This window comes from Megachile rotundata, chromosome 8, assembly GCF_050947335.1.
Source record: "Megachile rotundata isolate GNS110a chromosome 8, iyMegRotu1, whole genome shotgun sequence".
In the NCBI taxonomy this organism is placed as follows: domain Eukaryota; kingdom Metazoa; phylum Arthropoda; class Insecta; order Hymenoptera; family Megachilidae; genus Megachile; species Megachile rotundata.
Window position 1 is genome coordinate 17,977,295 of NC_134990.1, and position 20,438 is coordinate 17,997,732.

At 33.0% G+C, this 20,438-nt stretch overlaps 4 protein-coding genes across 6 annotated transcripts; 1 reads left to right on the forward strand and 3 right to left on the reverse strand.

The window, feature by feature from the left end:
* Positions 1 to 905: 905 nt before the first annotated feature.
* On the reverse strand, positions 906 to 4,446 carry LOC100883456 (thioredoxin domain-containing protein 11). Of its 3 annotated transcripts, none has more exons than XM_003708270.3 (10): positions 4,229 to 4,446; positions 3,859 to 4,069; positions 3,562 to 3,792; positions 3,278 to 3,484; positions 2,963 to 3,160; positions 2,454 to 2,893; positions 2,085 to 2,391; positions 1,788 to 2,018; positions 1,503 to 1,696; positions 906 to 1,441 (listed from the first exon to the last, which is right to left on the reverse strand). In XM_003708270.3, the coding sequence occupies exons 1-10, from the start codon at positions 4,444 to 4,446 to the stop codon at positions 943 to 945; spliced, it is 2,736 nt and encodes a 911-aa protein (XP_003708318.1). In that variant the 3' UTR covers positions 906 to 942. The 3 variants fall into 3 exon arrangements, with proteins under 3 accessions (XP_003708318.1, XP_012152597.1, XP_012152599.1); XM_012297207.2 differs by having other exon boundaries at positions 4,222 to 4,360; XM_012297209.2 differs by having other exon boundaries at positions 1,293 to 1,436.
* Positions 4,341 to 9,454, forward strand: PIG-Q (phosphatidylinositol glycan anchor biosynthesis class Q). Its single transcript, XM_076534484.1, is given in 9 exon segments — positions 4,341 to 4,481; positions 5,164 to 6,456; positions 6,527 to 6,719; positions 6,784 to 6,898; positions 6,981 to 7,168; positions 8,179 to 8,284; positions 8,400 to 8,655; positions 8,772 to 8,940; positions 9,001 to 9,454. Coding segments are annotated over 8 exon segments (2,448 nt in total). The 5' UTR covers positions 4,341 to 4,481; positions 5,164 to 5,311; the 3' UTR covers positions 9,277 to 9,454.
* On the reverse strand, positions 7,150 to 8,157 carry LOC100883345 (uncharacterized). The gene is made up of 2 exons (XM_003708269.3): positions 7,720 to 8,157; positions 7,150 to 7,580 (listed from the first exon to the last, which is right to left on the reverse strand). The coding sequence occupies exons 1-2, from the start codon at positions 7,782 to 7,784 to the stop codon at positions 7,262 to 7,264; spliced, it is 384 nt and encodes a 127-aa protein (XP_003708317.1). The 5' UTR covers positions 7,785 to 8,157; the 3' UTR covers positions 7,150 to 7,261.
* Positions 9,438 to 10,327, reverse strand: LOC100877598 (thioredoxin, mitochondrial). The gene is made up of 3 exons (XM_003708218.3): positions 10,003 to 10,327; positions 9,801 to 9,924; positions 9,438 to 9,725 (listed from the first exon to the last, which is right to left on the reverse strand). The coding sequence occupies exons 1-3, from the start codon at positions 10,173 to 10,175 to the stop codon at positions 9,612 to 9,614; spliced, it is 411 nt and encodes a 136-aa protein (XP_003708266.1). The 5' UTR covers positions 10,176 to 10,327; the 3' UTR covers positions 9,438 to 9,611.
* Between the last annotated feature and the right edge of the window lie 10,111 nt (positions 10,328 to 20,438).

Sequence of the window (20,438 nt, forward strand, 5' to 3'; positions counted from 1 at the left end):
GTGTATAACAATATTTACACAAATGTACATGTAACATACATTTCAGTAACTGAATGTATGTCTAAATCACATAACGTATAAGGCAAAGGTAGAATATGAAGAAATAAAATTGTTACTTTGCTTTAGGAAGCTAACATATAATACTTGCCTTTACATCTTACGCTTCACAAATGAAATCCCGACAAAAAAAGCTTACCGCATATGTCATTTATTGTTGCTCTATGACTGCGATAGTATGAATTTCATTTCTCTATTCTAGGATTGAACATCATGAATATTAATCAGAGATGAGTAATTCTAACGTATGCACGCTCCTTGTATAGAATCATGATGTACTGAAAAAAGAATAGTCTTATCAATCAGTAACTATCTTCGATAAAATAACTATAAATATCCATTTCTTGCAAAATCCTTATAAAAATTTAAATAAAAATCTATAAATGTACACTTTTTACAAGTATATGACAAAAATTACATATAGCATGTATAATTTGGCATATACAATTTTTTCGTTATTTCGTAATTTAGATATTCCTATTCTTATTTCATATTTGTTTAAATCTATTGAAATCTATCGATTGAAATTATAATTACTTTGGTTTTGCAGAATCAAATATTCTTGAGCAGATCATTTTTTTTTTTTTTTATAGAATGTCGTAAACTTGTATAAACGCATTTAAATATCCAAACGTAATCAGGGAATGTTTCATACAGAGATAATAAACGTATACCTCTTTTTGCAACGTATACTTACGAAAAGGGCAACACAGAATTGTTTCTGTATATTATACTATTCATTTGTCTGCGACATGTACAACTTAGCTGAACACGTTTCATGTTTGCAAAATAAAAATCTTCATGAGGTATATGCGTTAGTACGTAGTTATAAAAGAACTTAAGTGAAATAACAATTATTATAATATATCTATTATTAAGTTTATATCACAATTCGCTTTTAATTGTTTTTTTTTCGATAACATTTTGTCGTAAAAGAGAATTTGTCGTACTCTCGGTGACACTTTGTTTACTATCTACTTCAATTGACCTAATAAGTTCATAATATTTTTTGTATTTTTCTCTAATAAATTTTACTTTATGTTGATCCTTTCTCAGGTCATCAGTAGAACCTAATATTAAATGTATATCCTTGATGTGTGCTAATTTTAATAAAATGATTTTCTTCTTATTCTTTGTATTTCTTCTTATTAAACTAATGTGCCTTATTAACTTTCTATAATCTCGAAGCAATTGTTGAATGATATCTAAACACAGCCAACGAGTTCGAGCAATGCATACATTTGGAATTTCACCAGCTCCAGATTGACAAATATTTACAAGAGCTTCAACGTGCGAATCTCCGTCCAAATTCGCTAAGACGAAATTAACAAGATTGGATATTGTAACCGGTAGAGAAAACGGATACACTGTGCTATCTTCTTTTCTGAAATAATGATGGTGAATATCTATCGTAAAACACGATAATCAGTACTCTTATTAATTACCTTTTGGCAGGGAAAAAAAGAATAGATGGGAATCGATTCATATTATATTCCCATGGTAAATCGTTGTTATCACCGTCGACTCTAACGAATAAAAGATGATCCATTCCGCGAAAATAATGAGCTACTGTTAAGTATACATAAAATATCGCGCTACAAAATGCACAATAAGGAGAGTAGTACATTACAACCACATCCTATGAAATAAAAAGTATTGAATTTGGTATAATCCTTGAGCAAAGTTTTACATTTTAACTCTATAATATCTTCATAGTTCTATTAATTTACCTTTGATGTATCTAAAACGATACTTGAAAAGCTTTCAGTTGTTAATTCTGGTATACATATACTTTGTGTATCTTTTGGTTCACAATTAATTTTGGTTTTAAACTTTTGCAAAAAACGTCTCGAATTATTGGATCGTAGCGTGCGTTGTAAAAATCCTTGAGTATAATTGTTTATAAACTGTACGAGATTATATCGATTAAAGTCATCGTGCATAACATATTGACTCTCGTGCTGAAAGAATGGTTATAAATTAATGGGTTTAATTGCATAACAACAAATTAAACTGTTTAAACTTACAGCAGCATCTACTATAATGACAGCAGTCTTATCTTTTTTTCTTAAAATATCTATTCCAAAACTTTCCGCAAAATAGAAGTAATACAAACTATCGATTGCTATTAATGCCAGTGTTTTATTAATTTTACAAACTGACTCTGTTAAATTAATATTTTGATGTTCAGAAGAATCTCGTGGAAATACTGGTTGATGATATTTGTTTCCTGCCATCCATTTTTTGCATTCTGTTTTTAAATATGATTGTTTAACATTATTTGAAGATTGTACATCGTCTTCGGTTGAAGTAGACAACATTTTGTACTTTTGGCTAAAATAGGATAATACATGTATTAATTAAGGAAATAACTTTTAAGATAAAAGCATGCATACCTTTTAGATTCAAATCCTTCTTCATCTTTTACCGTTTCATAATCCTTATTGCAACAAATTTCGTATTTCTCTGGCAAATTAGCCACAGAAGAAATTTTAAAAATATCTGTATCTTTACATACGTGATCAAGTTTGTCAGAAATAAGTTTACAAACGGACATATCCTTTTGGGCACTGTTTGATATACTCCTTTTACACAAAGTACATTTATTCATTACAATATTAGCACAGCAGCTATCATTGATCCATCGTTGCATAGAAATGCTCACTGTCTTTTTAGTTAACAGGCCTTTGCTTTCCTTCAACAGCTTCGTACATAATTTATTTTTTTCCGAATGCCTGGTAATAGCAGTACGACGTTTGAGAATGAAATTTTCAATTATACCTTTGGCCAAGATATTATTTGTGCAACTATAATATTGTAATCCGACTTCTTTCATCTAAAGAATTAATGTAACGTTTATTCTTTATGATTTAATAGCTATATTGGTATTTGCATTGCTACACACCAGATTATAATTGTAATTTTCAGAATGTAAAGGATTACGAGGTGTGAAGAGAAAAAGTACAGGTCCTTCCTTCAAATATGGCGCGAATGTTAGTGATTTTACTCCAGGAGGTTGCAGCCAAAGAGCTGGTTGATGAGTGGAGCTGATAATCCAATTTAATATGTTTTCTGAAGTCCACTCAGAGTCTTCTGGATACCTCTACACATTTGAATTCTCAAACTCATTTAACTGTGCTACATATGCAAATGTTTCTGCTTTATGTATCCCATATATGTGTACTTCTGCACGAATGTAAAAATATTATCTAATACTTACCAGAGATTCATTCCACATGAGCAAATTTGCAGATGGAAATTTATAAACGTTATAATCTGCTTCGCTAGATAATGCACTGGTGACAATAGCGAAAACTAATTCCCTATTTGGATCCCTTTCTAGAGCTCTTATAGCAGCCTTATAAAATTCTCTATAACCAGGAGTTCTATCTACTCTTGTGAAATTAAAATAACCTACTACAACAGCCTGAAACGAAAATAATAGGTAATTTATATGTTTATAAATATATTTTTCGATAATACAAATAACTTATTAACACTTACATCATAATTTACAAGCAATTCTACTAATTGTTCTTTACAAGTTATCCTAATAATTGGATTCATCACTGCATTAACAAATCTTGCCATATATGGCCATGTACGTATACCCCTGTATTGTATACCAGAATCCCTCGAAGGATAAAGCATAAATACCGGGTAACTTTGAATTTTGTCATATTGAGTTCTACATTCTGAATTCGGATGCCAGCAATTAACGGCAGCAAAAAAAATCTAAAACTCATATTTATTTCAATCTGATAATACAACATAAAAGAAATCTGATAAAACTTTTGATACCTGAGTATGATAAAATTCAGCAACTGCTTCAAATTCTTGACGTACTGTTTGACTTTCTGCATCCCATGGGGCATAAAACATAACAAAACTAAAATCTGCCTCTGTGACTTTTTCTATCATAGCTCCTAGATGCCCTTTATAAAAATCCAAGACCACTGAACTCTGATTAAAAAATGGTTTAGCTGATGGAGGTTTTGACACTTTGGGAGGTCTGCAATGAGAATAATTGATAATTTACAGTTATACACAAGAAATGAAAAAGAAATTTTACTACATTCCAAATTGATGAAACTGTTACCAAATGAAGAAACGTAAAGTTAAATTACAATACGAATTTTTAATCAAAGAATCGACATAACCTACAACTTACGAATGATGTAGAACAGCTAGAGCGGTAAAAATAATCGCGAGAAAAAAACAAATGTTTTCTCTAGCATACGAAAACATTTTGCTGGCCAATTTCTCTTCTACCGCAGACTTCTGATACGACTCCTTGGCCACGTCGTTACTTCCTGAATTCGATGCAATAGCGGGCGAGTTATCACCATTTCTCGGTGTGTTTGCTTCAAACTCTTCCTTCTCCAACATTATCCGTAACAACGAAAAGGAAACCAAGCAAAAAGGTAACGTACATTAGAACTTCATTACACACTGCTTGTTTATTCTGGTGCTGATAGTTAAAATGCTCCTTATTTAATTAAAAATAATTAGCCGGGTTTTTCGTGGATTCCTATTGAACCACCTATATTTTTATAAACCGGAAACAGCTGACCACTTGTCAACATTTCGCAAATGCACTGTGCGTAAAATTAACATTCGTTTGGTTTAGAATTGCCTGAACCGCGAATAACAGAAAACAAGAAGCGTACCATTTTGATGTGTATTTGTGTGCAATGGAATGAGCCTCCCACCGCTTGCTTTCGAGTTCAAGAAATCAAATACATATATATATGACATGTACACAGAAATTTGAAATTTTCAGATTTTTGACTTTCCAAATTTTTATATAATCGAATTTTCAAATTCTCAGATTCTCGAATTCTTGAATTCTTAAATTCTCAAATTTCAGCCACTTTCTAAACTTCTGTATTTGAAATTTGATGATTTACCGGCCAAAAATTAACGAACAGTGGAGCTTACCTCTACATCAACATTCTTTTTAAAAATGACTACCATTCTATCTAATGTAAATATCAATGTGTTTATATTTATATATATATATATATATATATATTTACATTCAAAAAACTAACCTATAGAAATCAATTAATAATTATACATATAAATATAATATTTGTGTTCCAGATTTTTTGTCGTAATATTGAGCACCACTAAACACAGCAGTATTCAAGGTAGCAGTGTGCACATGCATCTGATAATATCAAAACAATGACTTTAATTTTTCAATGAAACAGATTCAAACAGATAATATAATTTGGTTTATAAAGGCATAATGAAAACTATCTTAATTTTTTTACCAAACAGACTTTATCAAGAAAAGTCTGGATACATGTTTGGTAAAATTGTGTATGATGAAAATAGGGGAATTAAAAAATTTTATGTTATCGGCACATATAATTTGGATCATTTGGAAACACTGAAATGTGCTAATATAATTGGATATTATTCTGGTACAGAAAATAAACGTGGATACATAGATAAAAAATATTTAGATTGGATTACTATATATTTACACACCACTGCTTCTTGTCAAGGAAATATTTACAATTATGGTTTGAAAGGTATCATTGTAAATAATAAAAAAATCTCAACTGTACACTATCATATAGTTATCACGATTTATGATCAACTAGCTTTACAAAAAACAGAATTATTTGCTTATAAAACAGCATCTGGGGATCACTTTTATGAATTAATGAATATTGTACAGAACAAACAAGTGGAAAGAGAAATACAAAAGAAAGGAAAGTTCACATATATGAAAGAAACTCTGTTAGTTTATCATATGCTTTTATACTTTTATCCAGTACTTTTCCTCAGCAAAATAATGAACAAATTATCATTGGTATTAAAATATTCATTCCTTGGTTTACATGTTAATGAATGGCTGGAAAATCTTAAGTGGATGTTGATCACTGTGATAAAGAACAAAAAATTCACACTAAAAACTGGTAATTATGTATTCGCAGTGGTGATAGATATGTTATTAGGAATATTTCTATTACAATTATTATTACATTACCTTGAATATATGTCTCCCTCTCAAATACTTTTAAGTAATGCAGAGGCAAGTTGAACAGCACTTTTCTATGATGAGTAATTTTGTACTTAACTGATATTTGTAAATATTTTTCAGAAAGTAGTAACATTTTTAAAAGATTTAATTCATTGGCTAATGGGTGTACCAGCTGGTTTAAAATTAAATCATGCTTTAAACAATATGCTGGGAAAATTTTTTTTATACCACATACATTTGTGGTGGACATTCTTAATATTTATGAAACCTGTAATGGATTTTGCTTTTGAAGTGCTGATGTTATTTGGCAAGCTTGGCATCACGTTTCAAATAGCAATAGCAGCTGATCTTTTGGCTCTTGTCAGTTTTCATGCTTATTGCATTTATGTATATGCTGCAAGGTAGTAAAAAATTAAATAAACACAAAAGATTCAAAAACATAATTAAAACATTAATTTGGTCTTTTTCTAGGCTATTTAACATTCAATTAAAAGGTATTACCGCCTTATTTCGACTATTTTTGGGTAAGAAAAAAAATCCATTAAGAGAAAGAGTAGATTCTTGTCAGTATCAGTCTGATCAATTGTTTGTGGGAACTTTACTATTTACAATTTTATTGTTTCTTATGCCAACAACATGGGTTTACTATGCAGTATTTACTATGGTATATTTTATTTTTGTCATTAGATTTTGATTATGATTCAGAAGCTAATGACTACTTATTGCAGCTTAGATTGATGTTAATTGGTTTTGGAGGTTTCTTGACAAGAATGAAATTTTATCTTCAAGTCATGCCTGTATATACATTCTTCAAGTGGTTATTCCACTCTTACAATATGTGCAGTAAGTGAAATATTATATGGTTTGTTTATTAGTGCATCGATTGTGTAAATTTTTTATGCGTTAATTTTTTTACAAACTTTAGGTGTTGTAAATATTAAAGTGCACTCGCATGGTACAGAAGGACCAATTATATTAATAATGACAATGGTTGTAGCACCATGGTGTGACACATGGAATAAATGTATACCAGATACAATTACGCGTCATCCTCCTATTGAATGGAAAAAAATAGTAAATAACATAATACGTGGTGAATTATTATATCCGCTATAATTAATTTATTTAGTACCTGTTACAATCATAGAAATACTTTTGTGTAATATTTTGGTAACAACATTAAACTACATTAATTTACAACTATGTTTATTTGGCTTTTGTGGCATTTTTTCCATATACTTGTTCCAGAATTTCTACAGGTATATTTTCTACCATTTTCTCATCGATATCGTTTTCTTCTCTAAGCATAGTAAAATATACATAAAAAACAATTAGACTTAATGCTATGATTTCTGACTGGTACGTTGGTCTATCCAGATGCTTATCACTCGAAAATCCAGCAGGCCATGTTGCTGCTTTAGATGTTGAAAACTTAATGGGCTTGTCAAGCTCATCGTCATAATCACTTTTGTTTTTTTTATCAGTATTATACTTTGAAATACAAAATATTTGAGGCAAAGCGTATCTAAAACAATGTTATCATACCTTAAGCTATTAAAAACGAAGGTATTTGTAAAAACATTATAACTATACGGCATTTAACCTATACTGTGTAATATATTTCAAAATTTTACACGAATAAATCATTGCATACTTAAATATACCTTCTTTCTAGTAATGCTTTTGCATGTTCACTCCGTAATAAAGCACCAAAAATTTTTTTGTTCATTGTTATTTACTAATAACAGACACTATTTTCTACCTTGAGAAAAAATACGCAATATAAATATTGCGTCGCTGAGAGCGTTGAAATTTCACAATATATATGTTTAATCTATAAAAGTTGGCTCGAAAATGTAATTGTTATTTTATAATTCAAATTTATTTTTAATCGTTACAATTCATAAACGTGTTTTCGATATTCTATTATTACCTTATTTAAACATCATTAAATTCGTTTTCGCGGATAATCGTGATTCTATATATTACAATAACGTACACATATGACAACTATGTTTTAATTTTATTTTTTATATATCAATTAATATTTACTTTTAATGACAAGAATATTATTTTAAAGGCATAAATGTGACATTGTATTTACATATAAGTATATATAAAATCGATCGATTAATTTAGATGTTACGATGGGTAGTGAAGACACGTTAAAATGTAAGGTTAAAAATTCAAAGAAACAGAATCAATTAAAAAGCAAATATAAATCAAAAGGTAAATATTTCGTAATTTTTATTTATACGTGGTAACATGTTTAATTAGACCGAAGTTAAAATAAGAGAAAGGAAAGCAAAATAGAAAGTAAAGTTCTACATTATTATGCTTTCAGATTTTGCTGCAGAAACGAATGATGACATTAATACATCCGAAAATTTTTCTAGTATAGTTGAAGTTAATGAACAACGCATAAAGCATAAAAAACTGAAAAAAACAAAACGGAAATTAAATAACAGTGATTGCAATGATAATTCTGAAGAAGTTACTAATTGCAAAGAAGAAAAAAATATTAATAATAAAAAGACCAAAAAGATAGACAACGAAGAGGAATTGGATAATCAAACTATGTCATCAAGAAAAAAGCTAAAGTAAGTTATTAATCATTAGATAACAACTTATTAATTAGATTATTAATTTTGTGAAATAAGAAAAAATTATTTTGTTTACCGTTTATATACAATAATACCACATATTTGTCCCACAGTTCAAACGAAACAGAAGATTTAGGAGAAATAAATGAAACCGATTCGAAAACTTCGAAGGAACCTTCTAAAAGGCAACTAAAGAAAGAAAAAGCTCAAATAAAAGAGAATGAAAAAAAAATGGCTATTAAGAAAAAGGCAATGAAAAAGGGACTTAATTATGTTTCAAAGGTACAATATCTGGATTAATTTGTCATTTTCTTCGCGATACAAACATATTTTTTATTATAGTGGAAACATGCACGAAACGAATGGAAATTTGAGAAATTGCGACAGATTTGGCTTATGGATAATCTGTTGGATCAGACTTCTATTCCAGATGACATTTTCCCCACAGTTTTAGAATATTTTGAAGGATGTAAAGGAATGGCAAGAGAGCAGCTTCTAAAAAAAGGTATGGATGTTATAAGAACAATAGAAGAAAACGAAGAAAACAAAGACAAAGTTGAGTCTGTGGCTTATCAAAGAGCAAGAAAGCTTTTACAAGCTTTACCTACCGAATCATAATTTCTTTAAAAGCGTAACAAAGGAGTAACAAGTTGCTTCATTTTAGTCACTTCTGTAATATATTGTTTACACGTTTTTTATCTTTCGTATACACCCTAGAAGCAAATTTTATAATATGCCAAATGTACATTTAAATACTTGTAATACTTAAATATATTAAATATTTATATGACAATCATTTATTCAACAATTCTTTATATATAGATAAATTATAAAGTTTAAGATTCATTTTACAAAAGAATGACATTTTTTAATATACAATTATTGCCTGATAAGATATTATAAAACAATATCTTATTGACTACATAACAAAGTTACGGTCAAAACAAACTACATTATTCTGTATATTTATCTACGAATTGTTTAAGTTTATCTACATCTTGAAGGCCAACAATTCTATCTAAAACCTTCCCGTCTTTCATCGCGATTAATACAGGAACAGACCCTACCTACACATAAAATTTTATATTATTTCAGTTATTTTAATTACAAGTTATGGAAAAATAGATATGTCAAAACTTAACCTCATAATCCAACGCAAGATCACTGTTCTCATCAATATCCACTTTCGCCAATAAAACTTTTCCTTGTTTTTCAGCAACTACTGATTCTATGCGTGGTGTAAGCATGCGACAGGGGTTGCACCATCTGCAGCATGAATTACATACAATATCATTTTCTTTCTTGTTTTCAATAAATCATTGCGCAGCTTAAATATTTACATACGTTGCAAAAAAGTCAACGATCACGGGTACTTTAGAATTTTTTACACGATCATTAAAATCTTTTGGATCTTGAATTTTAAAGGCTGTCGAGAGTGCTTGTTCCTGAGCCGGTGCGTTTGCAAAAGTTTTACTTCCTAAAGCATTACGAACAGCTCTTACGCTGACTCGAAACATTTTAACCTCTTATAAATATGTGATATTTGATATAATATCGTAATAATCACAGATGGATTTTAAAACGAAATACGCAGTGAATTCGGATCTAACCTAATTCCTTACTTTAAAGTTTAGATACTGACTATAGGCATAACTCAGTCAATGATTTAGACTTGCTGTACTATACATACATATATAAGTGCGCATAGTTTATTGCGCAGTTACGAACACGCTACCAACGTAGTAAAAATAACACTCGCATTTCTGTATCATAGAAGAAAATAAAAAAAAATATCGTATTAATAATATTTAGTATTCTGTCGTACAAGCAAAGGAATAGTAAAATTTTTCTTTCAACATTGTTGAATTGTTTCCATTGTATCTTGCAATTTACAATTCATCATATATCATTATAATCAAATCACCCAATTGAATACACAATATTTTTAAACAAAGTTTGTTTAAGCATTGTTTTATGATCAAGAGAAATTCGAATCATTTACTTAGAAGCCATAACTTGGATCGGGAATAAAGCTGCGGAAACCTTTCGTGTCTCTGCAATTGTTACGACGCTTCTTTTAGCGAATGTATAAAAGATTAGTTTATTTCATTCTATTTTATTGAAAATTATCGATCAGATTGATCATTTTATCGGTAATTTATTTTACTGATCTTGACAATTTAAACCGTCGAGTTGTTTCGTTAATGACCCACTCTAGTTTTCGAGGTCTTACACTTATACGTTCGGTCCCCGATCGTATCGAAATCCTTCGACAATGTGTCACGTATCAAAACGCCTAAGGGCAAAATATTGTATACGATAAGAGGAGTGTTCGACGATTCAGTCACTGCCTCTTGGGAATATCCTCAGTCAGGTTTCTTAAAGGGCTAAGACAATAATGCTTTTATCGTACATTTAATTAAGTTGTTAAAGCAATCGTAAGCCGACTGTTAGCGCGATTATCATGGCACCCATTCTTATAGTTCTCAGTTGAATTTTACGATCTGAAGTTTAAAATTGCATATTTCAGAATTTCCAGAATTCAGTACATAAATACTATGCGTCATGTAAATACAATAATACTTAATTCTTCTCTACGCAAAATATACAATTTACTTATAAAACGAAATACAGACAACTTTATGCTCTATTTGGGCATTTATAACGAATAAACTTTAAAGGATGTCGGAAGAAATTCAACGAATAATAAAAATCAATGCTTTCGACGTATCCTTTCGCGCCTTCGAATAAATATGCAATAAGTCTATCACATGGTGATTGTTTGACGAGTTAGTTTGTGATATCGATTTCATTCCTACCATACTTACCAACAATATTAAACGTTTTCTATTCATCGTCGTCTATTATTGGATCCATGACCAATGATGTAACACGATGACGAGTAATTCGTAGGATGTCCTGCGTCCCTCCCCCCTGGCAAACTGCATGGCTGTTTAATTACTGAACTTTATGCCTGTATAAATGTAACGAACATAGAGCGCGTTATTGTCTCAAAACTAAACTATTTGAGGGTTAGACAAATAAATAGAGTAATTAAAATGAATGGAATACTGTTTTTTCTGATTCCGTTGCAAATAAATGATGCTTTCCAAGTTCGCCGACGTTCTACCAATTGTTATATAAAAAGAGAACGGACTGCGTAACGCTTTCTTCTGTTCTGAAGCGAATGGATACCTACAAATTATAAGTTGAATCATTAGAAATTTGTACTTCGTTGCCGACGAAAATTATTTTTAACGATCAGATTGGTGTACAGATTACGAATAATTCGCATTTATTAAAAATATATGGATCTCATATATGGATCAAAGCTTACCTCTTCGTCGTTTTAATTGTCCATAATTATTTTTTTTCGCGATGTTTACGCCTATTAAAATAAGAAAAGCAGATAGATCGGCGAATACGAAACATCAGGCTTGAATCGAATGCAATGAAACGAAGGATGTTGCACAAGAAACGATGATGCATCGTCCAGGTATGACGCGAAACATTACGTTTAAAGACAGATAGCTTCTTTTCATTCTGCGTTTCGTTTTCAAGGTCTTGGTTACCTTGGTCTTCGGACTTTTTCCTCGTTACACGGCGATCCTGCTAATCCTAGAAAAATGTTTTTGCAAACAGGCATACAAGGTTTATGTATTATCTCGCTAAGGAACGGTCACGTTCGCGTGTTTGCGTGTTGCGTAAAACTCGACATTGTTTCCTTATGTGTATATACAAGTTGGCCTAGCAAATATATATTGTATATATATATACATATATATGAATCGACCTCGTTCGATGTAGTATCAGGACCTAGATTCAGCATTTTCCTAAAGCAGAAAAAAGTTTGATAAGTTCATTTATATCTTACGCATAGAGGGAGAAGGATTAATAGCTAACAATACGAGACTTTAGCGTTTCATTATTCTCCTTGACGATTGTCAAAAGTTCAATCGAAAGCCCATTGTCGTTTTCATTCGGTCGTGAATTTAGAAGGATGGGTGGAGGGATTGACAGACAGTGTTGGACGATCGAATCAGTCGCAAGCGTGGATTGAAATATTATTACCGGTCAAAAACGAATCGACGTTTCTTCATTGAATTTACCGAAACGTACTATGCAATCTGTCGAGTATAGGCGGCGCGATAGAAAAGCTACGATGAAAAAAGAAAGAAAATAGAACGCTAGGGGGTTGTGAATGAAAGCATCTCGTCCTGTAATCACATGGGACGGTGGGACAGGGGATGCGGAAGATCTGGTAGTGTACTGCAGTGTACACGAGCGTGATGTAGGGAAATAATAAAGGGAGAGCCGTTGGTCGTTATGGTAACCGTCGATCTAGGATTTCATCTGGCCGGTATCATGCTGACTAGAATAGGTGACCCACTGCTCTCGAGGAAATACGTTCTAGGTTCTATGCAAAATCGAACAAACACACGATCTTTTTTACTCTTCGATCAAGTTAGATTTATAATTTGCTCATAGGATTTCTGTCCTTCTTTATCTCGTGGTCATAGACATTTGCATATTTCACCATGATTCGCAAATATTCTTAAAGGTTCTTAGATATTTCTTTGAAGCAACCTGAAATCGTTAAAACAAAATTAGTTTGATACGAACAAATAATAATTGCTAGTTAATATGTTCAGCGATTAAGTTTTTTACATCATTCGAGTTATTAAATATTGAACGTCGATCAAAATTCGATGTCGTTGAAAAGCGAGAATTAAAAATCAATGAAAAATTCTTAACTTACTGACTGATAGTGAAAAAGGATCCGATTTGTCAGTCTAAACCTAGGGTTCACTGAATATTCGTCGCGCGTTACGCGTTCTCCCGCGAAATATCGTTCAATTTGATTAAGCGACCTGCGTTCCTCGGCGAACCGTGAAAATCTCTGCAAGCCTCGAATCCTCTCTCGCTTTGCGCTTTGAAGCGGTAACGATCCAATCGGACATTTAACACTTTGCTCATTTGGCGCATTATCGTCAGTTTGTTTGTCAAAAACAAACGTTCGTCACTTTGTTACTCGTCACAGGAGAAAATAGTCAGCGTCAATACAATAAAGTATTCGGAATACTTTCTTATCTAGCAGTTTCATTTAGTCAATCGCTATTTATCTATATAATTTTCCTTTTCAATCTAAATAGCGCGAAATAACGATGTAATCCGATTATACTTGAATCGTTAATTTGATGTGACGCGCAGTCTAATTATTTCAGTTAGACGAATCAGCTTGACAAAGTTCGTTTTCCTTGTGATTCTGGTATAGCACAGATTTTGACGGTTCATGAAAACACCGATCAGAAGACGCGATGTATCGCCCATCGTTTTTCTCGTACAAACTCTTCAACAACGCGTTGCGGTTGCTCTAACCTATCGCTAAAACAGTGTAACGGTAGAGGCAATCGTTTCTGTTTCTATGACGCGTGACACCACGACCCAAATTAGCGTGGAACGTTCATGAAAATGTTTCGAGCCTAAAATTGCAACTAACATAATTTACGATACACGAGTTTTATCGTATCAGTCAGTAGGTCTGGAATTAATTAAAGGAATGTTCTGCAAACAGATCGTATAGAAATCTGTTTATTTCAATTTCGATAGAATGAAATTTCCTCTGGAGATGATCCCGACTGGACAGATAGTTAATGATTTTACTCGCAAGTAGCTTTCGCTGATCGCGTGTCTCGAATAATTCATGAATTCTTCGTTGTTACGTAGTCGGATACGCACCATGAGGAAATACACAAAATTCTTATTTATTTCTATGAAATGTATGTCCAGGTGTAACTCAAGTTTCCTCTGGATAAGAACCAGTAAGAAAACTATAGCAAACAAGTGATCTACCGCTCTTATAGCTTAAAAGTATTATAGTATTATAGTTTTCCTTGTCCTTTGTTATTAATCTTCGAGTTAATTTATCGTAAGATACAACCTTTGACATAGAGATTCTAAAGATCGGTGTTACTGCTACGTAACGAGATCATTATGCGTTTATTACTTCTAAATCGTACCAAGTTTGTCCTTCGCTATGGAATTCATCCCTCTTGGGATAATGAAATTACGCAGCCGCCTTAAAGAGTAAAGTTGGCACGAGTTGGTCCGTGTCCTCTTTACACCTTGACTACACTTTTGTTAGAGAAGTTCAGCGGTTCGAAAACACCGGAAGCTGGCCTATTCAAGCTGGTAAAAATCGGTGCTACAGCGAAATTCACTGGTCGACCATTACACACCATTGGGTTGCTTAAAATCGAAGGTGATCCGATGTATCTAGAAACAGGAAGCATTAAATTTGTTTCATTCGATTAGTTAATGGACAATATACAACAGTTTAATATATTAAAGATTAATGTATTAAAATTGACTTTAAATTAATTGTAGTCGTATAATTGGTTACTATAGGATATTCTAATCGACAATTTGAAAGAAGAATTTCACTTTTCAAACGAACCTTCCGTGTCACGCCTTCGATCTGCGAATTAGAAGCTATCGTAACGAGCATATTCTTCGATACCAGCAGTTCCATTGAAAGAGAGGATCACGCGATGATCAATCGCACGATATCCATTAGGCTAAAGGTTGGAACGATAAGAAGAACGTTCGTCCTTCCCGTTCATCCAATTTCCATCATACATCATCGTTTTAGTTCCTTCCTTCGATTCGATCCACCGATTGCAACGTTTTATCGTTCTTTCTGTTCGGACTCCTCCTTTCGTTTCTAATCTACGAATCGACTAGCTCTTCTCTTGCCACTATGACAGTTCTATTTTCATACACGACGTGGATTTTAGTAGGCCAGTGGAAAACGGATGCTCAGGGCGAGGCCTCTGCCCAATGTTATATACCGGATCGCACGTTTATGTACGTTTAGTCAGACTCGTTATTTCCCCATACTATATTCCATTTTTCTCGTTTACTATAATACTTTCACGCGATCTATAGAGAAATGTGTATTCGTCGCCTGGATAGTTCATACAGCATTATCGTTCATATTTCCACTTGATTTTCTTTGCCTAAAACAAAAAATTAGTACTATATTACTTAGCTCGAATTCTCGGAAACAATTTAAAAATAAATTATCTTGTTAACTTATTAATGCATTCCACGTATCGCGTGAAATTCAAGGTTCGTGAACGAAGCTTGAAAATAGGTCAAAGAATTATTCGTTTAATTATCGACAGAGATGCTAAGCTGTGTTAAAACTTTAACGTGCTAAATAAATATAATTTACTCGCGCATAATGGGGATTTGATCGAAGGGATAGAAAGAGTGAAAACTCTTGTCAACGAAGGTTTCAGTTGATCGTGACCGTGAATGTTTCGTGTGGTGAATATCGAAAAGGAAACGCGTAAGGTGAAGAATACGAGAAATTGACGAATTATTACGCATTGTTCAATACGGCCGAATGGGAAAACAAAGCTGGTCCGTCAATGGAAACAGAAAAGAAAAAGGAAAAGTGTGCCACGACACGGAATATTCAGTCGTACGAATGCAAACAGTGTTTCACAGAGGATGTGAAACTGCATCGACGTAAAAGCACGACAAGGACATAGATTATTTTCAAGCCTACTCACACCAGGATATATTTATTCATGACTCTGAGATACGTGGTTAATTAGTCAGGTCGATTCGCGGTATTACGTAACCATCGACTGCATTATCGTCGTGCACTAGTCACAGCGAAAATTGATTATGTGTACATGTATATATATAGAAATTTCCATTTGTTAAAGTACAAATTTCCAAATTACGATACATATTTTCAGAAGTCACACGGTTAACCTTCGCTCATAGTGTCAATTCGTTTGCGAACAGGATATAATTTAGCAACGATGGAATATTCAAATCATTTGCATCTACTTAATATACATAGTATATGAGACGGAGAATACTTGAACAATCATTCACGCGACACATCTTTATTCTTATCATTAGCAGAATCACTACTCGAATGTCAGTCAGCCGAACGGTAGGAACAATACTATGATCGTTTGTATTATTTGCACGTATCAATTCGAAAGAAGAACCCATCGATAAACTTTTAAGAATCAGATGCGGCGACAAGATTTAAAAGAAACTTACGTTAAAATTTGTGCTTTTCGTATTTCGAAGGTTACAGTCATGCAACGTTTGGGACGCGAAACGATAAGTAACAGATGTAACGCGACGCGACGGAAGGAAAATAACGATGATGTTTTGCGTTTACATTCTTCTTTACGATTTGCGAACGTCTGAGAAAACGATTATATATAGTTGTGCAAATAGTTAATCGTTGATTTTATGCAGGAGCGGGCAAATCGAGTGGTTGTTCAAGAACTCGGTACAACTGTGTACGCGATGCGTGCAGTTAAAAAACGACAGAGATTCTTGGAGATTCGAAATTTTAACGTTTGGAAATATAGGAATTTGGAAATTTATTGATTTCGAAGTAAATCGAAGAATTTTCAATGTTTGCAAGTGCACGCTCGTCTTTGCGAATGTTAGGTAAAATTGTTTGTCACTAATTTGATCGATGGAATAGGAAAATTTTTGTCCTCTGTTATATCGATGCCAATAATGTTTCGTTACGTATTTCAAAGAAACCGTTAGATATGTACTGATGCGTTGCCTAATTAAATAAAACGAGAACTCGATTGTGTAGGGTGTCAGTTATGAGCCGACATTCCTGCACGTCTATCGAGTGCTTCTGAGCATTGAAAATGGCGCAACGTCTACGGGATAGCAGCGATCCAATTCCCCGTAACAATATTAATAAGTATCCGATTAGCATAAATCTGTAATTCCGGTACTTCTCATCTCAGTTTAGTTCTAATTCCTTTTATGGCAGTCTTGTACATCATCGTCATGAACGGTTTACTATTGTTTACCCTGTGGGCACAGAACGGAGGTACAGAAGGGCTAAGGGCTGGAAATATTGTAACTAGTCTGAAACATAATATTCGATAATAATAAACGCGTTGTTAAAACGTTAATCATTTTAGCTACTAGCTGTCAAATATGTATTTCAGACTTTGCTTTCACGTTTATGCGTTGAAATAAAAAAAAAAAAACTAAAAATATCTTTGAAATAATAAAAGCTAAAAAAGAACGTTCAATCAGCAGCATCGAAGTTCTATCCTGAATAGTTGTTTTCAAATTTCAAGAATTATATACCTATAAAACAATAATCTAACAATAGAAGGGTTTCAATGGCTCGAGCGAACGATGACAAGCATGGTATAACTGTTGACTCACCATGATGTGACGTATAATGTAATGTTATAACAGTAATAAAGAACGTGTGCACTGACAGTATATCTGTAATAGGTGTCGGTTATTTCGACATCACGGTCATCCAGATGCTTTCAGACACGTCTATACGTGATCATTCGTATTCATTGTTTTGATCCATTATCACTGATGATCCACTCGGTGGACGTTGCTACGGGCGATCAAGACTCTATTCGCGTTTCTGCAATTATACATATAATAGGAACGTATTATTCAGTGTGGAATTTATTAAAAAACCATCGTCACAATAATGCTATCGATCAGCTATTGCGAACTCGTCAAGGACAATTTCACAATCGTACACTCGAATTACACCCACCGTCGTTTCTTTTTTTATTTTATAGACGTTCAGCGGATGTTTCACGTTTTAGAACAGAGATTCCCAAAGTGCGAAACTCGAGATTCGAATTACTGGCTAATTACTGGTAAAAAGTATATCTAAAGTATATATCAAGAATTTTGGAAAATAACGAATACAAACGAGCTGGCCGGTTCGCAAAAGATTATTTCGAAAACGAATCTCGATACATAAAAATTTAGCGAGCTCTGCTTTAGAATCCAGAAAATATTTTTCATATCCGCCTCGTTATTTTCAGTAGTTTGTCCGTTACGAATAAACGTTGCTACAAATTATATGCGAACTTTTTCGGTGAAAAATATTTCCTAACCGTATTTGCTCAGCGATTTTGGGTTACGTATACCGAGGTTTATTTATGGGACGACTGTCTATATGGGACGTCGATATTATTGACTTGTCCGTAATTTCAGCGACTTCGTCATGGCCAGTGATCAGCGGTTACTTTGGTTTCGTCGTTCATTGATCTTCGCTTTCGGTCAAACTAATTTTATCTGCTTTAATAAGTATTATCTGTGTCTAGTTTCTGATTCGATTTTTATTCAAATACCGAAATTAATCCCGTTCTAATTTATCGAAAACGCGAAGCTTTTAAGCCTGGTCACGGTCGAAAACGGAATGCGAATAAAAGTATAGTAATATCGATTAGAGGCTTATACACGTTACACCTTAGGAAAAAAATATTAATGTGAATTTGTATACATATTTGAACAACCGTCAAAAGATTATTACTCCAAAGGGTACTTTTTTTACGAGAGATCGTCGTTTCGTATTCGAAAATACGATTCTCCAAATCGATACATCTGTTCTAGAACTCGTCAGTCAAATATAACGACCATGGATGGGACTATTTTTGAATATTGCATCAACCACGGACATGTTCATAAGAATGAGAGAGACGCGTGAGCTTCACGAAAAAAGAGGGGAATAGATCCTTGGTATTTGCTGGTCGCTTAAAAGACGAAATCAGTTTGCTTAATTAACATTTTCAGTGGCATTTCATCCGTACCCCACATCTCATTCGCCCCCGTCTTCAAGCTGGTTGAAGACAATTTTCTTCTTTAAAGCCTGGTTATTTGATCAAACGTATATTTGCGTGTTTCAATCTTATGTTTTCTATCTAATTGAAAGTTTCCATCGTGAATCATTTCAATAATTGTCCTCGTAGCACGGTAATGATCGCAGAACCTGCAATTAAAACTACCATTAGATGCTGCTTCAAAGAAACTGATATATTTATATAAAATACAAGGATATAATCTGCAGATACAAAATGTTCTATCTACAAAATATGAAGATCGCGTATAAATATTGTTATTCAGAATTTTGAATTACCGTCAATCGCCAAGATAAGTGGATAAAAGTTTCGCGACAAAAGGTATACTTATATGTTTGTTAGATTTATAGTTACAGGATATCTTTTCGAGGAAAGCTCGTGACATTCTGTATGCATCTCAGAAACGATACTGTTGAGTCAAACGATTAATCATAGTCTGAATAATGCGCTAGTCCATGATAATGTTACGAATTCCAGAAAATATAATAGTAACCAAACCTCAGACCACACGATGAATGTCGGTTACAACTGTTACCCCGTGCATTCATTGATCCATTTCACTCGGTGGGGATCAACGGACCATGAGAGAAGAAAACCGATCGGCATACACACGGTTTTTCGAAACAGCACCCTCGACGAAATATTCCTATCCGTGACGAGTATCGCTGCCTGAAATACAAATATAAATAAATTAGTACCGAAGTATGTATCAAATCATTAGCTCGCCTACGGGTGCGATAGGAGCCGCTATCCTTGCGCCGACATCCTTCTTGAAATTTGATCGTAGACCTTTTTCCCTGCTAAACAATTGTTCGTAGTTAAATATCATTCTTGCCTATTTAAACTAATTCGCTATGCTATTCTGATGTTTGAAACATCATCGAGTTATCGTTATCCAAACTCTTACGTTCATATAAATAAACTTTCATCGTAGACTAGAGCGTTTTAAAGTAAGGCAGAGTGGAGCACGACCTCGTTTCGCTCGTAAACAATTGTAAGTTTCATTAAACGCGTTCTTTGACACGACGTGTCACCCTATGATACAACGTTCTTTATTCAACTAACAGAAGAACAGGTCTAACGGAATTCTGA

Coding starts and splice junctions, on each gene's coding strand:
- LOC100883456 (XM_003708270.3), bottom strand. CDS start 4,446: ATGTTGGAGAAGGAAGAGTTTGAAGCAAACACACCGAGAAATGGTGAT. Junction 4,070..4,228: donor CTAGCTGTTCTACATCATTC/GTAAGTTGTAGG, acceptor TTCTCATTGCAG/ACCTCCCAAAGTGTCAAAAC. Junction 3,485..3,561: donor AATTGCTTGTAAATTATGAT/GTAAGTGTTAAT, acceptor TTTTCGTTTCAG/GCTGTTGTAGTAGGTTATTT.
- LOC100883345 (XM_003708269.3), bottom strand. CDS start 7,784: ATGAACAAAAAAATTTTTGGTGCTTTATTACGGAGTGAACATGCAAAA. Junction 7,581..7,719: donor AAAGCATTACTAGAAAGAAG/GTATATTTAAGT, acceptor ACATTGTTTTAG/ATACGCTTTGCCTCAAATAT.
- LOC100877598 (XM_003708218.3), bottom strand. CDS start 10,175: ATGTTTCGAGTCAGCGTAAGAGCTGTTCGTAATGCTTTAGGAAGTAAA. Junction 9,925..10,002: donor ATCGTTGACTTTTTTGCAAC/GTATGTAAATAT, acceptor TTCATGCTGCAG/ATGGTGCAACCCCTGTCGCA. Junction 9,726..9,800: donor ATCTTGCGTTGGATTATGAG/GTTAAGTTTTGA, acceptor TTTTATGTGTAG/GTAGGGTCTGTTCCTGTATT.